The sequence below is a fragment of the Zophobas morio genome, unplaced genomic scaffold, assembly GCF_036711695.1.
Source record: "Zophobas morio isolate AGI-343-1 ecotype UQ-CSIRO unplaced genomic scaffold, CSIRO_AGI_Zmor_V1 ptg000004l, whole genome shotgun sequence".
In the NCBI taxonomy this organism is placed as follows: Eukaryota; Metazoa; Arthropoda; class Insecta; order Coleoptera; family Tenebrionidae; genus Zophobas; species Zophobas morio.
In genome coordinates, this window is record NW_026972109.1 from 382,286 (window position 1) to 395,730 (window position 13,445).

At 33.1% G+C, this 13,445-nt stretch overlaps 2 protein-coding genes across 2 annotated transcripts; both read right to left on the bottom strand.

The window, feature by feature from the left end:
• Nucleotides 1–4,086: 4,086 nt before the first annotated feature.
• Nucleotides 4,087–6,185, bottom strand: LOC135133451 (uncharacterized). The gene is made up of 4 exons (XM_064061848.1): nucleotides 6,115–6,185; nucleotides 5,515–5,711; nucleotides 5,241–5,461; nucleotides 4,087–4,824 (listed from the first exon to the last, which is right to left on the bottom strand). The coding sequence occupies exons 1-4, from the start codon at nucleotides 6,183–6,185 to the stop codon at nucleotides 4,231–4,233; spliced, it is 1,083 nt and encodes a 360-aa protein (XP_063917918.1). The 3' UTR covers nucleotides 4,087–4,230.
• Nucleotides 6,186–11,278: 5,093 nt separating this feature from the next.
• Nucleotides 11,279–12,501, bottom strand: LOC135133880 (protein SET-like). Its single transcript, XM_064062410.1, has 2 exons — nucleotides 12,317–12,501; nucleotides 11,279–12,254 (listed from the first exon to the last, which is right to left on the bottom strand). Exon 2 carries the CDS (start codon nucleotides 12,247–12,249, stop codon nucleotides 11,488–11,490), a length of 762 nt encoding a protein of 253 aa, XP_063918480.1. The 5' UTR covers nucleotides 12,250–12,254; nucleotides 12,317–12,501; the 3' UTR covers nucleotides 11,279–11,487.
• Between the last annotated feature and the right edge of the window lie 944 nt (nucleotides 12,502–13,445).

The following is a 13,445-nucleotide window of genomic DNA, read 5'->3' on the forward strand; positions in this document are numbered from 1 at the left end:
TCTCAAATTCTCTCAGATTCTTTGAGGTTTGCCTACATTTGTCTAGATTCCCTGAGATTCTTTCCGATCCCCTGTGATTATTTTTAATTCTTTCCGATTATTAGTTTCATATTCCCTCAGATTTTCTTGGATTTACTCAGATTCTTCCAGATTCTTTCAGGTGTTTTGAGATTCTTTCTTTATTTTAAAGATTCGTCCTTTCGGATTCCTTTGGATTCATTCGGATTATTTCACATTCTTTCGAATTTTTTCCAGTTCTGTTCAGATCGTTCTAGAACCTTACAAATACTTTCAGATTCCTGAAAACACGTCCAAGTTCTTCCAGATTTTTCTAGATTCTTCGAAATTCTCTCAGGTTCCCACAGGTTTCCTCCGATTTTTTCCGAATTTCCCAATCTCTCTCAGATTCCCTCAGATTCTTTCAGATTCGTCCAGATTCCTTTAGATTCCTTCAGATTCTTTTCGAATTTCCCAATTTCTCCCAGAATCTTTGAAATTTTTCCAAATTCTTTCATTTTCTTTCTGATTCTATCTCAGATTCTTTCAAATTTTGAGTTACGTTCAGGTCGTTTTAAAACCGTACAGATACTTTCAGATCCCTGCAGACTTTTCCAAATTCTTCCAGCTTTTTCTAGATTTTACTAGATTCTCTCAAATTCTCTCAGATTCTTCCAGGTTTACCTACATTCGTCTAGATTCCCTGAGATTCTTTCCGATCCCCTCTGATTCTTTTTAATTCTTTCCGATTATTAGTTTCATATTCCCTCAGATTTTCTTGGATTTATTCAGATTTTTCCAGATTCTTTCAGGTGTTTTGAGATTCTTTCCTTTTTTTAAAGATTTGTCCTTTCGGATTCCTTTGGATTCATTCAGATTATTTCACATTCTTTCGAATTTTTTTCAGTTCTATTCAGATCGTTCTAGAACCTTACAAATACTTTCAGATTCCTGAAAACACGTCTAAGTTCTTCCAGATTTTTCTAGACTCTTCGAGATTCTCTCAGGTTCCCACAGGTTTCCTCCGATTTTTTCCGAATTTTCCAATCTCTCTCAGATTCCCTCAAATTCTTTCAGATTCTCTCAAATTCCTTTAGATTTCTTCAGATTCTTTTCGAATATTCCAATTTCTCCCAGAATCGTTGAAATTTTTCCAGATTCTTTCATTTTCTTCCTGATTCTATCTCAGATTCTTTCAAATTTTGAGTTACGCGCAGGTCGTTTTAAAACCGTACAGATACTTTCAGAACCCTGCAGACTTTTCCAAATTTGTCCAGATTTTTCTAGATTTTATTAGAATCTCAAATTCTCTCAGATTCATCCAGGTTTACCTACATTCGTCTAGATTCCCTGAGATTCTTTCCGATCCCCTCTGATTCTTTCTAATTCTTTCCGATTTTTAGTTTCATATTTCCTCAGATCTTCTTGGATTTACTCAGATTCTTCCAGATTCTTTCAGGTGTTTTGAGATTCTTTCCTTTTTTTAAAGATTCTTCCTTTCGGATTCCTTTGGATTCTTTCGGATTATTCCGGATGCTTTTGGATGTTGTCGGATTATTTCACATTCTTTCAAATTTTTTCCAGTTCTATTCAGATCGTTCTAGAATCTTACAAATACTTTCAAATCCCTGAAAACACTCCTAAGTTCTTCCAGATTTTTCTAAACTCTTCGAGATTCTCTCAGGTTCTCATAGGTTTAGATTCCTTCAGATTCTTTTCGAATCTCCCAATTTCTCTCAGAATCCTTCAAATTTCTCCAGATTCTTTCATTTTCTTTCTGATTCTCTCTCAGTCTCTTTCAAATTTTGAGTTATATTCAGGTCGTTTTAAAACCGTACAGATAATTTCAGATCCCTGCAGACTTTTCCAAATTCTTCCAGATTTTTCTAGATTCTATGATTTCGATTTTTTTTTATTCTATCCGCTGCTTTCGGATTGTTTCCAGTTCTTTGAAATTTTTTAAGATTCATTCAAGATTCTTTCAAATTTTTCAGTTCTATTCAGATCGTTTCAGACTTTTTCAGATCCCTACAGATTCTTCCAAATCCTTCCAGATTCTTCAAGTTTTTTTATATTCTTTTAGTTTTTTCTAGATTCTTTGAGATTCCCTCAGATTTCTCCAGGGATTGTGAGAGAATCTCGAAGAATCAAGCAAAATCTAAAGGAATCTGAAACGATTTGTAAGGATCTGAAACAATCTGAACAGAAATACAAAATTTTAAAGAATCTTGAGGATTTCTGATGGTTTTTGAAAAGTTCGAAGGAATCTAAAAAAAAATCGAAAAAATCCGAAAAATTCGAAAGAGAGAATCAGAAAGAATCCAAAGAATTTGAAAAAATCTCAAATTTTTTCACAATTTTTCACCTTTAATGTCGTTTCAGATTATTCAAATTTTTCCAGATCATTTCAGATCCCCGTAGATTCTCTCAGATTCTTTTAGATTTTCCCATATTCCTTTAGATTCCTTCAGATTCTTTTCGAATCTCCCAATTTCTCTCAAAATCTTTCAAATTTCTCCAGATTCTTTCATTTTCTTTCTAATTTTCTCTTTCAGATTCTTTCAAATTTTTGAGTTCTATTCAGGTCGTTTTAAAACCGTACATATACATTCAGATCCCTACAGATTTTTCCAAATTCTTCCAGATTTTTCTAGATTCTTTGAGATTCTCTCAGATTCCCACAAATTCCTCCAGATTTTTTCAAATGATTTCAGATTCTTTCATTTTCTTTTTGATTCTCTCTTTCAGATGTTTCCAAATTTTTTTATTCTTTCCGATGCTTTCGGATTGTTTCCAATTCTTTGAAATTTTTTAGATTCTTTAAATTTCTTTTTGATTCTCTTTTTCAGATTTTTTTATTCTTTCCGATGCTTCCAGATTGTTTCCAATTCTTTGAAATTTTTTAAGATTCATTCAAAGACGCCGTCAGGAATCCTCAAGATTCTTTCAAAATCTTCAGTTCTATTCATATTATTTTTTTAGATTCTTCTAGATTTTTGAGATTCTTCGAGATTCCCTCTGATTCCTCCAGGAATCTGAACAGAAATGCAAAACTTTTAAAAATCATAATAAATTCTTTCACAATTTTTCACCTTTTATATCGTTTCAGATTCTTTCAAATTTTTCCAGATCATTTCAGATCCCCGCAGATTCTTTCATATTCTCGTTTTTTCTAAATTCTTCGAAACATATAATAACATAAGAATAGCACTAATTTTTATTATTATTCTTATTAAAAATATAATATTCTTAAATTAACAATAATTTTTCAACCCTGAATTTTCTTATAAATTTCTTCGATAACTGCAACTGTTTTTCCAGAATCGCGCACTGGAATATCGAAATTTTTAAAATTTTCAAAAAATTTGAATTGTAATCCGAATAGTCCGAAACTATTGCTGCGTGACCTTAAACAAGCTACACTTTTCAAGTCAAACCATTTTTCATCCACCTTCGAAAATCACCTAAAAGCATATTTTTGTAAATTTCGATACCCACAAGCAACTTGTTTCAGCTTCATTCCTTCGAAAATTCCTACCAATCCTCATTTTCAAAAAAATCCAAACGGTTTTACCTATCTGATTGCAAAGAATGCATAGTTATCGAATCTGAAGTTATTTATCCACCACATTTTTAAACAAACGAGAACAATCGAAATCATAAATTTTAATTTTTAATTTGCGCTTGTATAAGGTGGTGATAATCACGCGGAAAATGATTTTCGCTTGTTGAGACATTTTTACATTAGATATTCAAATCAATCGGAGCAACGAAATTTATTGATTATTAATTTTCCGGAAAATCTGGCTTTATTGAAAACGAGTGTAATTGCGCGGGAAATGGTTTCATTGTTGATAGTAATTGTTTGTAGATTTTAAATGGGGAATTGTTTGACAAGTTGTTAACGGATTAGTTTTCAAAACGAAAATTTAAACGGTTCCATATTTTTGTCTGATCGTGTGTTTTAATGAATGAGTCAAGTTGAGCAAGTTTTTGCCTGAACTTTTGACATTTGAGTTGTTTACGCGTCAAGGGCGCCTTAACTTTTAACTGGTCTTGGTAACGCAGGAAATAAAAATGCCAAGAGAATTACTACATACACATTTTTTATTGAGTCATATTTCTTAGAGGAGTAATTTTACCTATATTATATAGTTATATAAATGTCATTTATACAAAACAAAATAAATTAGCTTCTTAAGCACCTATTTGTACGATATTTACAAAAACACGTTAAATCAACGTTGGAAATAGCTCTGAAACTCTGTCGTCCCATATGTCGTTCGTTTCGCTTAAACTGTCAGGCGATCCTATGGACTCGTACCCACAGTCCGAACTCGAGCTAGAAATCGGGGAAGCACTTCCCACCGACGTGGTGCGTGAAGGAACGGCCAAATGGTCACTTTCCACCAGAATTTCCTCATCGACGACCTCTTCCAGACAGCTCTCGTCTTCGACGATGATCGTGATGCAGTTCGTGTTTTCGTCGAAGGTGCCATACACGACGTCCGACTGACCCTGCAGCTCGGACACCGCCAAATCCACGAACGAAGCTAATTTATTTGAATTGTCCTCCGCTTTAGGTAAAATGTTCTTCGGTTTTTGCCTGCTGTTACACTTAGTGCTGGTGCGTGCTCGACTGCTTTTACATTTTCGATCGAGTGGTTTTGCGCTGTAGTTGTGATGTAGTAAGAGATACTGTGAGATATCTTTTATCAGTGGATCTTGGTTTTCTTTGATTAGCAGATCACTTCCATCGGATTCCAGCTGTTTTGGTGACGTCCCCACCACTTGTCCCGAATTGTTTTCTTGACTGCTAGCTTGTTCCTGCAACGTAGACAGAACTAGAAAATTGTCAATGCAATGATGAAACAACAATTGATTCGTGTTTCAGATGACAAGTACAAGACAAAAATGATAAGTGTGTTGTGATTATGTAGACTGCCTTTTTGGTTCATGCAAAGCTTGAATATATCTAGAACAGTAAGAGACAAGGACATTTTATCGAGATTATTCACCTTGTATCTTCATTTGTTTTTTTGCTTCTATCAATTGTTAAATCATCAAGGTATCTAGAAAACCCCAAAAGAAAATGTAGGTGAAATGTCATGATCGTCAAAAAAACGCAGCGAATAACGTCTGCCAAAATTATCTTTCTAGTCATTATTATTATTGTGGTCAATTTAGTCAAACACTTTTCGCTGCGACTAAGTATATGAAGCGCTAACTCCGCCGATGCTTACTTGAATATCTGCCTTTTCAGCAGCAGCCTCCAGGTCTCTGGCGATATCTTGAAGAAGGCTCTGCGTGAGTTGCTCGAGTGATGAGATGTCCACGTCGTTGTTGAGCTCGTCAAGGAGGTCCGGTAGAGAAGGCAGGCCAATACAATCTTCAACAGGGCCGTTGTTTGGTGCCTCAGAACCGCTGCTGAGTGTGTGACTGTTCCTTGCGGCCGAAGGAGGGACTCAGTTGATCCACTCTGAGCCTCACACTCGACAGTCCGGTTCTGGGAGCAACTCGAACACGACGTCAATCTCGTCCTGAGCTCTGCGTTCTCTACCGACAACCGCTCGTTCAAGCTCTTCAACTTGTTACATTCTTCGAGCAACACCTCGTTCTTGGAAAACAATTCTTGGATGGCCTTCTCCATTTGGTCCATTTTGGCCTTCTTGCGGTCGCGGGACGTCTGCGCAGCCACGCGGTTTTTCAGCTTTCTACACAAAAAATAGGTATTTTTTAAGTAATGACAGGTGTGTAGGTACTATGTACTATGATAAAGTATTGGCCGCTCTCTAGCTTCGGTGGTCTGAATGATCTCTTAATTGTTTTTTGTTTTATAATTAACAGCTAATGAATTACAGTAAACAATGATAAATATACAAAGTGTTGCATCACACTGTATATAATTATACACCTACGCATAAAAATAAAAGTAAACAATGACGCATCATATTTTGTTGTCATTACTTTATCAACCTTGAAAGATCTAGAACACTCGAACTATATCTATATAACCTATTATTTTAAGTAACTACTTAATCGCATTAGATAACAAAACTGGTTGATAATGCCCATGGAAACAACGAAACGAGGCCAACAAAAATAAAATCTACTCACTTCCGTTGGAGTTTTTCCTCCCATGACAAATGGTCCAGCCTCCGTTTCTTAGCTCTAACAGGTGTGTCCATGTTCTGGTCTATATTATAATTACTACTGTCACTTAAATATTTTAAAATCGCTGGGACCGCACTCGTCATTATGGAAAAACTGTTTTCCAACGGTAAAATAAATCTTCAACTCTTGTTTATTTTTTTTTTTCTTGTTTTGACCACTTTCTGAATACAGAAACCGTCGTTACACCGTGGCTGATCTTGAACGTCTGAATTATTCTAGAGAACAAACATATCCTTGAAGTGCCAACGTCACAACTGTGGATTCGGGTTATGTGGTGACTTGTGATTGGGTGAGTGTTGGCGAATCGATGCGCAGTAGCCAATCATAGTGATTATGCTCCCCTCACCACTGGAGTCTATTTTTGTGTCGGTAAATAATCGACTGGGGAGGAGGATGGGAATTATTTATGAATCATCGAAATTGGTAGGCTTGGAATGATGCAATGTATGCAACTAGAATGTAATGTTGCTTTTTTTTAGCAACCTAGATTTGTAAACAGAAAGCGGGTGTGTGATTAATGCGACTATTTTTTCTGATAATGTTATTGGTGGATGATAGCCACCTAAAACTGATTATACACCTTGATGTTTTTTTTAATTTAGATGAGTGTAACCTGATTAAAGAGTGTTACGCAAATTTTTAAAATAGTGTTAAATATCCGGCTAATTTCAAAAATAGTCTTAATAGGTGGATATTTATCCGGATATTTTCCGTCTATCTATGCGCTAATTCTACATCAATCTTGTATTAGGTATTTTTCTTTAAATACATATGATGCAGGATAGCAAAGTCCAACATTTGTTGTGCAATTTTACGACAATATTGTGAGACCTTTGTATTTACTCAGGCACAATTCATCGCAATTGAGAAGGGGTGGGTGGGCGGGGCTTATATTTTGCCCATTTTTTCTTAATATACGAAGTCTTTTTTGCCAACAAGAAACTGAAAACATTATCCTGATTTTTTCAATTTTTCTTCGATGTTTCAATGTTTCGAAATTTCGATTAGAGGATTTCGATTAATAAATTTTTTCATTTTTTCCACTTTCTGATTTTTCGATATCTCGATTTTTTACTTTTTCAATTTTTTAATTTTTAAATTTTAGTTTTTAATTTTTCAATTCTTCAAATTCAATTTTTTGATGTTTCGATTTTTCGAAATTTTTGTTTTTTTATTTTTCTTCGACTTTTAAATTTTTCGATATTTCAATTTTGAAATTTTTTAATATTTCAATTCTTCGATTTTTCGATTTCCCGATTTTCCAATTTGTCAATTTCTCAATTTACCGATGTTTCAATCTTGGGATTTTTCAAATTTTCGATTTTTCAGTTTTGCTTCGATTTTTCAGTTTTTAGATAGTTTACTTTGGGGTTTTTAAATTTTTCGATTCCTAAATTTTTCGATTTCTCAATTACCGATGTTTCAGTTTGGGGATTTTTTCAATTTTTCGGTTCTTCAATTTTTCGGTTCTTCAATTTTTCTTCGATGTTTCAATGTTTCAAAATTTCAGTTAGAGAATTTTGATTCATAATTTTTTTGATTTTTTCCACTTTCTGATTTTTCGATATCTCGATTTTTTACTTTTTCAATTTTTCAATTTTTAAATTTTAGTTTTTAATTTTTCAGTTCTTCAAATTCGATTTTTCGAAATTTTTGGTTCTTTTATTTTTCCTCGATTTTTAAGTTTTTAGATATTTCAATCTTGGGTTTTTTCAGTATTTCGATTCTTCAATTTTTCGACTTGGATTTTTCAACTTCGATTTTCGATTTCCGAAGTTTTCAATTTGTTGATTTCTCAGCTTATCGATGTTTTAGTCTTGGGATTTTCCAATTTTTCGAATTTAAAATTTTTGTTCGATTTTTTAATTTTAGATAGTTCACTTTGGAGATTTTTAAAATTTTGGATTCTTTGATTTTTCGATTTTTCAATTTACCGATGTTTCAGTTTGGGGATTTTTTCAATTTTTCGATTCTTCAATTTTTGCTTCGATGTTTAAATTTTTCAATTCTTCAATTTTTCTTCGATCTTTCAATTTTTCGATATTTCAGTTCTAGGATTTTTCAATATTTCGATTCTTCATTTTTTGATTTTTTTTGACTTCCTAATTTTTCGATTTCCCGATTTTTTACTTTTTCGATTTTTTTATTTTAGTTTCTAATGTTACTATTTTTCAATTTTTCAATGTTTCAATTGTTCGATTCCTCTATTTTTCTTCTATTTTTAAGTTTTTTGATATTTCAATTTTAGAATTTTTCAGTATTTTGAATATTCAATTTATTCGATTTTTCGACTTTCCGATTTTTCAATTTTCCGATTTCTCAATTTACTGACGTTTCAGTCTTTTCGAAATTTTTGGTTCTTTTATTTTTCTTCGACTTTTAAATTTTTCGATGGGTATTTCAATTTTGGATTTTTTAATATTTCAATTCTTCGATTTTTCGATTCCCCGATTTTTCAATTTGTCAATTTCTCAATTTATCGATGTTTCAATCTTGGGATTTTGCAATTTTTCGATTCTTCAATTTTGCTTCGATTTTTCAGTTTTTAGATAGTTTAATTTGGGGTTTTTAAATTTTTTGATTCCTCAATTTTTCGATTTCTCAATTTACCGATGTTTCAGTTTGGGGATATTTTAAATTTTTCGGTTCTTCAATTTTTCTTCGATGTTTCAATGTTTCGAAATATAAATTAGAGGATTTCGATTCATAATTTTTTTGATTTTTTACACTTTCTGATTTTTCAATTTTTAAATTTTAGTTTTTACTTTTTCAGGTCTTCAAATTCGATTTTTCGAAATGTTTGGTTCTTTTATTTTTCCTCGATTTTTAAGTTTTTAGATATTTCAATTTTGGGTTTTTTCAGTATTTCGATTCTTCAATTTTTCGACTTGGATTTTTCAACTTCGATTTTCGATTTCCGAAGTTTTCAATTTGTTGAGTTCTCAGTTTACTGATGTTTTAGTCTTGTGATTTTCCAATTTTTCGATTCTAAATTTTTTTTTCAATTTTTTAATTTTTAGATAGTTCACTTTGGGGATTTTTAAAATTTTCGATTCTTTAATTTTTCGATTTTTCAATTTACCGATGTTTCAGCTTGGGGATTTTTTCAATTTTTCGATTCTTCAATTTTTGCTTCGATGTTTAAATTTTTCGATTCTTCAATTTTTCTTCGATCTTTCAATTTTTCGATATTTCGATCCTTCATTTTTTGATTTTTTGACTTCCTAATTTTTCGATTTCCCGATTTTTTACTTTTTCGATTTTTAATTTTAGTTTCTAATGTTACAATTTTTCAATTTTTCAATTTTTCGATATTTCAATTTTGGAATTTTTTAATATTTCGATTCTTCAATTTTTCGATTTTTCGATATTTCAGTTCTAGGATTTTTCAAAATTTCGATTCTTTATTTTTTTATTTTTTTGACTTCCTAATTTTTCAATTTCCTGATTTTTTACTTTTTCGATTTTTTAATTTTAGTTTCTAGTGTTACAATTTTTCAATTTTTCGATGTTTCAATTGTTCGATTCCTCCATTTTTCTTCTATTTGTAAGTTTTTTGATATTTCAATTTCGGAATTTTTCAGTATTTTCATTCTTCAATTTTTCGATTTTTCGACTTCCCGATTTTTCAATTTGTCGATTTCTCAACTTACTGCGATTTTTCAGTTTTCCGATTCTTCAATTTTTCTTCAATTTTTCAATTTTTTAGATAGTTCAGTTCGGGGGTTTTGAAACTTTTCGATTCTCTAATGTTTCGAATTTTCGACTTTTCGATTTTTCGACTCCTCGGTTTTACATGTTTTGGTTTTTCATTTTTCGATTTTTAAAGTTTTGATTTTTCGATTTTGTAATTTATCGATCTTTTAGTTTTTAGATTATTTTTTGTCTGGCTGTCTTCCGTTATCGTTTCTCTTGGTGTCTATGTCGAAATTTTACCAGATAGATAATCACCGAAACTACCGGACTGATTCTTACACAATTTTATACGTCTGTTAGAAATATCGTGTAGATTGTAAAACGCTAACTAAAGGTTCAAAGTTTTTTAAAATAATATACTCCCCTACTTGTTGTTTATGAATCTGCCTAGTGCTTGCTAAGATAAAACGGATATTGTCAAATGGCATAGCCTCGAAAAAAATAAAGGGTGGGTGGGCGGGGTTAATACTTGCCAAGATAAGACTGATTTTGCCTCTACCCTGTATTGTCTTAGAGAGTATGTCATTGCCAAAATCAGTTTTCTCTTAACAAAGACTAATTTTTACAAAAAATAATCAAAATTTGGAAACATTACGAGCTGACTTGTATGAACAAGGGAGGAATTTTGAACATTCTAGTGTTTAGTTGGTTACGCTTTAATGAATTTTTCTTTTGTTGGTTTTGTTTTTGTTTATAATTCATAAATGTTTTATTATGTGTTTTTGTTTTTGGTTTATTTATTAATGAAAAATAACAACTTGTTTTATTAATAATAAAAGGTGGATTTCAGCCACCATCGTTACTAAGAAATCAGAAAGTAAGCACAGATTAGCTGTGTGTTGTGTTGCCAATTTTACTTTTATAAAATTATGTTTTTTTTCGTAATCTACATTTTAAAAAATGTGTGTATTATTGTTTTCGTACTGAAGAGTTATTTTCCAGACACCGGTATATCAAGAATGAATTAGTTAATTGACAAGGTTTTCTCCCAAAGAAATAGACCAACATTCGCATATTTTATTACAAAAAAAAAAAAAATTTAAGGCTTGTAGTTTTCAAGAGTCGGTTAAATTGACGCTCATAGAAACTGACGTCTGCGAACTGACGTAAGAATGACGTCAAAGCAATTTCGCGCCGATTTGGTATTAACATGTTACCAAGTAGAAAATTTTCGAAAAAAAACTACTGAATTTGGCATTTTCTCTCCATTTTAGTATTCAAATACTGAAGAAAAAGAAACCTGATTAAAAACGTTTAATAAAAAATTTTGAGGTTAAAAATGTGACGAATTGTTTTTAATCAGCTGCAGTTTAGAATTGGCGGTATGCTTATTTTGTTTCAAAGTTTTATGTTGCTGCAAATATTTTCTCTGATTGAAAACCAACCACCCTTAATGAAATCAAACATACACTATAAAAAATCATTTTAATCCACATCAGATAGTCACACTTCATAACCTAGTTTAGATAGCTTGTCACATGAGGGACAAGCGCTTCAAGAAAAAAAAATACATTGTTCCTACTACTAACTAAAGTAAAAATAACCAGACGAGATTCAATTCATTTCCATTAAAAGAGAAAACATTGATTCTAAGTGATACATCTGGATAATGAAAAGTAATTAATTTGATGATGTTCCATCGGCTGACGCTTTTGCAGTCTTGGCTCCATTTGCTTCATCCCCGTCCTCCCCTTCAGAGCTCTCGTTGCTGTCGTCCTCGCCCTCCATGTCCGGGTCCGGCAAATAATATTGGAGCGTGTTAGCCCAAAGATCATCTTTGATAATTTCAGCAATCTTGTCATTCGTGGGATCATCATTATTGCTAAACCACTGAAAGAACGACTTTGGCTCCTCGCGAGCGCGCTTCTTCCCTTGTCCTTTAGCAGCAGTCTTTTTCTGTGGCTTAATCCAATCAATCTTTGTACTCTCTGACGCCATTTTGTCCTGTTTATACGAAATCTCCTTAACCAGAAGATCGTTTTTGAAATATGGGTTCTCTTTGAAGTAAAACTTGAGGCTGTAGCCGGAGTTGTTGTCCGCGATATCCACTTCCACTTTGCGCAAGTGATGCAAACAATCCTCCTCCTCTTCTGTTAAAATGTTGCACAGATCCGGATGGCCCGTGAACACCGTGAACCAAAAATCGGGGATCCGTTCTATGACTTTGCTGCGTTTGTCGTAGCTCTCTTGCCTGAGTTTTCTGTACTTTTGATCCATCGCGATGACTTCCTCGTTTTCTTTTTCATTGAGTTTGTCGAGTTCGTTGTGGCACATCTCTAACTCTATGATCGCGGAGTCCATGTCGCCCTCTGCGTTAGAATCGTCCACTTTGTTGCCGTCTTCGCTGGTTTTTGGCTTCTTAGGCGTAGGTTTATCGGACATTTTCGCTGTGAGAATTAGAGGGAAAGTTAGCATCATAGGGAGACCAGATGTGGGTTGCGGTACGTACCTGCGTTTATGGTATAAAAAAATAGGTTTTGGATTTGTAGTGATGGTTCACAAGGTGAGATTTTTGTATATGTGTGGTTGCAAACGTTTCTAACTTAATATTCGGCTTGTATATAAACTACCTGTCAAGCTAAAGATGCGTCAATGAACCCGGCTTTTTTGAGGTTATGGCCGCTTTTGCCTCGTTTATGGCAAGGTTAAGAGGAGGCACGCACTTCAAGTAGATGCTACGTCGCTAGATGGCGCCACGATATTTATGTCATATAACAAAATTTAATTGTCCCAGGAGGAAATCTCATGAATTGTAAGTTGTAAGTCTTGTTTATATCATCCGTTGACATAACCGTTGAAAAGTTGGTACGCCGTTGGGGTGACCGGGGTTACGTTCGAGATAACCATGGACAATTTTACAATTGAAAGCACTAACTTCACGAAATCAAATTTTTGATAGAGATAATGAGGTCCATTAATATTAAGCCATTTAATTACCTGTACATAAGCATGGCTAAAGATTGTTCTCGACATTTAAATCAACAAGATTTATTTCTATTCGCCTCAAAAAAAGATTAGGTATTATAACTATAAGGGCTTACATTTCGCCCTTTTTTCTTTTTTTCACAACAAGAAAAATAAAACATGTTTAATATAGTAAATTTTTGTAGGAAAGTATCGATTTTGCCATTAGGCTCCGCCCTCTTGGATCACGACGAATAAAAAAATCATTACAATTGAGATAGGGCGGGTGGGCGGGGCTTATATTTTGCCTTGTTTCCTTAATATGTGTAGTCATCTTTTCATAGCAACAAACTTAAGGCATGTTTAAAATGGTAAATTTAAAATTTGTATAGGGAAATATTGATTTTGCAATGAAAAATTCATCACGATTGAGATTGACACGGAGGAGTGGGGTTTCTCTTTTAATTAATACATTTAGTTTCCTTTGTATAACACGATTACTTAAGAACATATTTCACATGGTAATTTCTAGTAGAAAAATAAGGATTTTACAATTAAACTACTCCCCTCGACTTACGACGAATAAAAAAATCATCAGAATTGAGATAGGGCGGGTGGGCGGGGTTCGTAGTTATCTTTTCACAACAAAAAACTTAAAATATGGGTAAAATCGT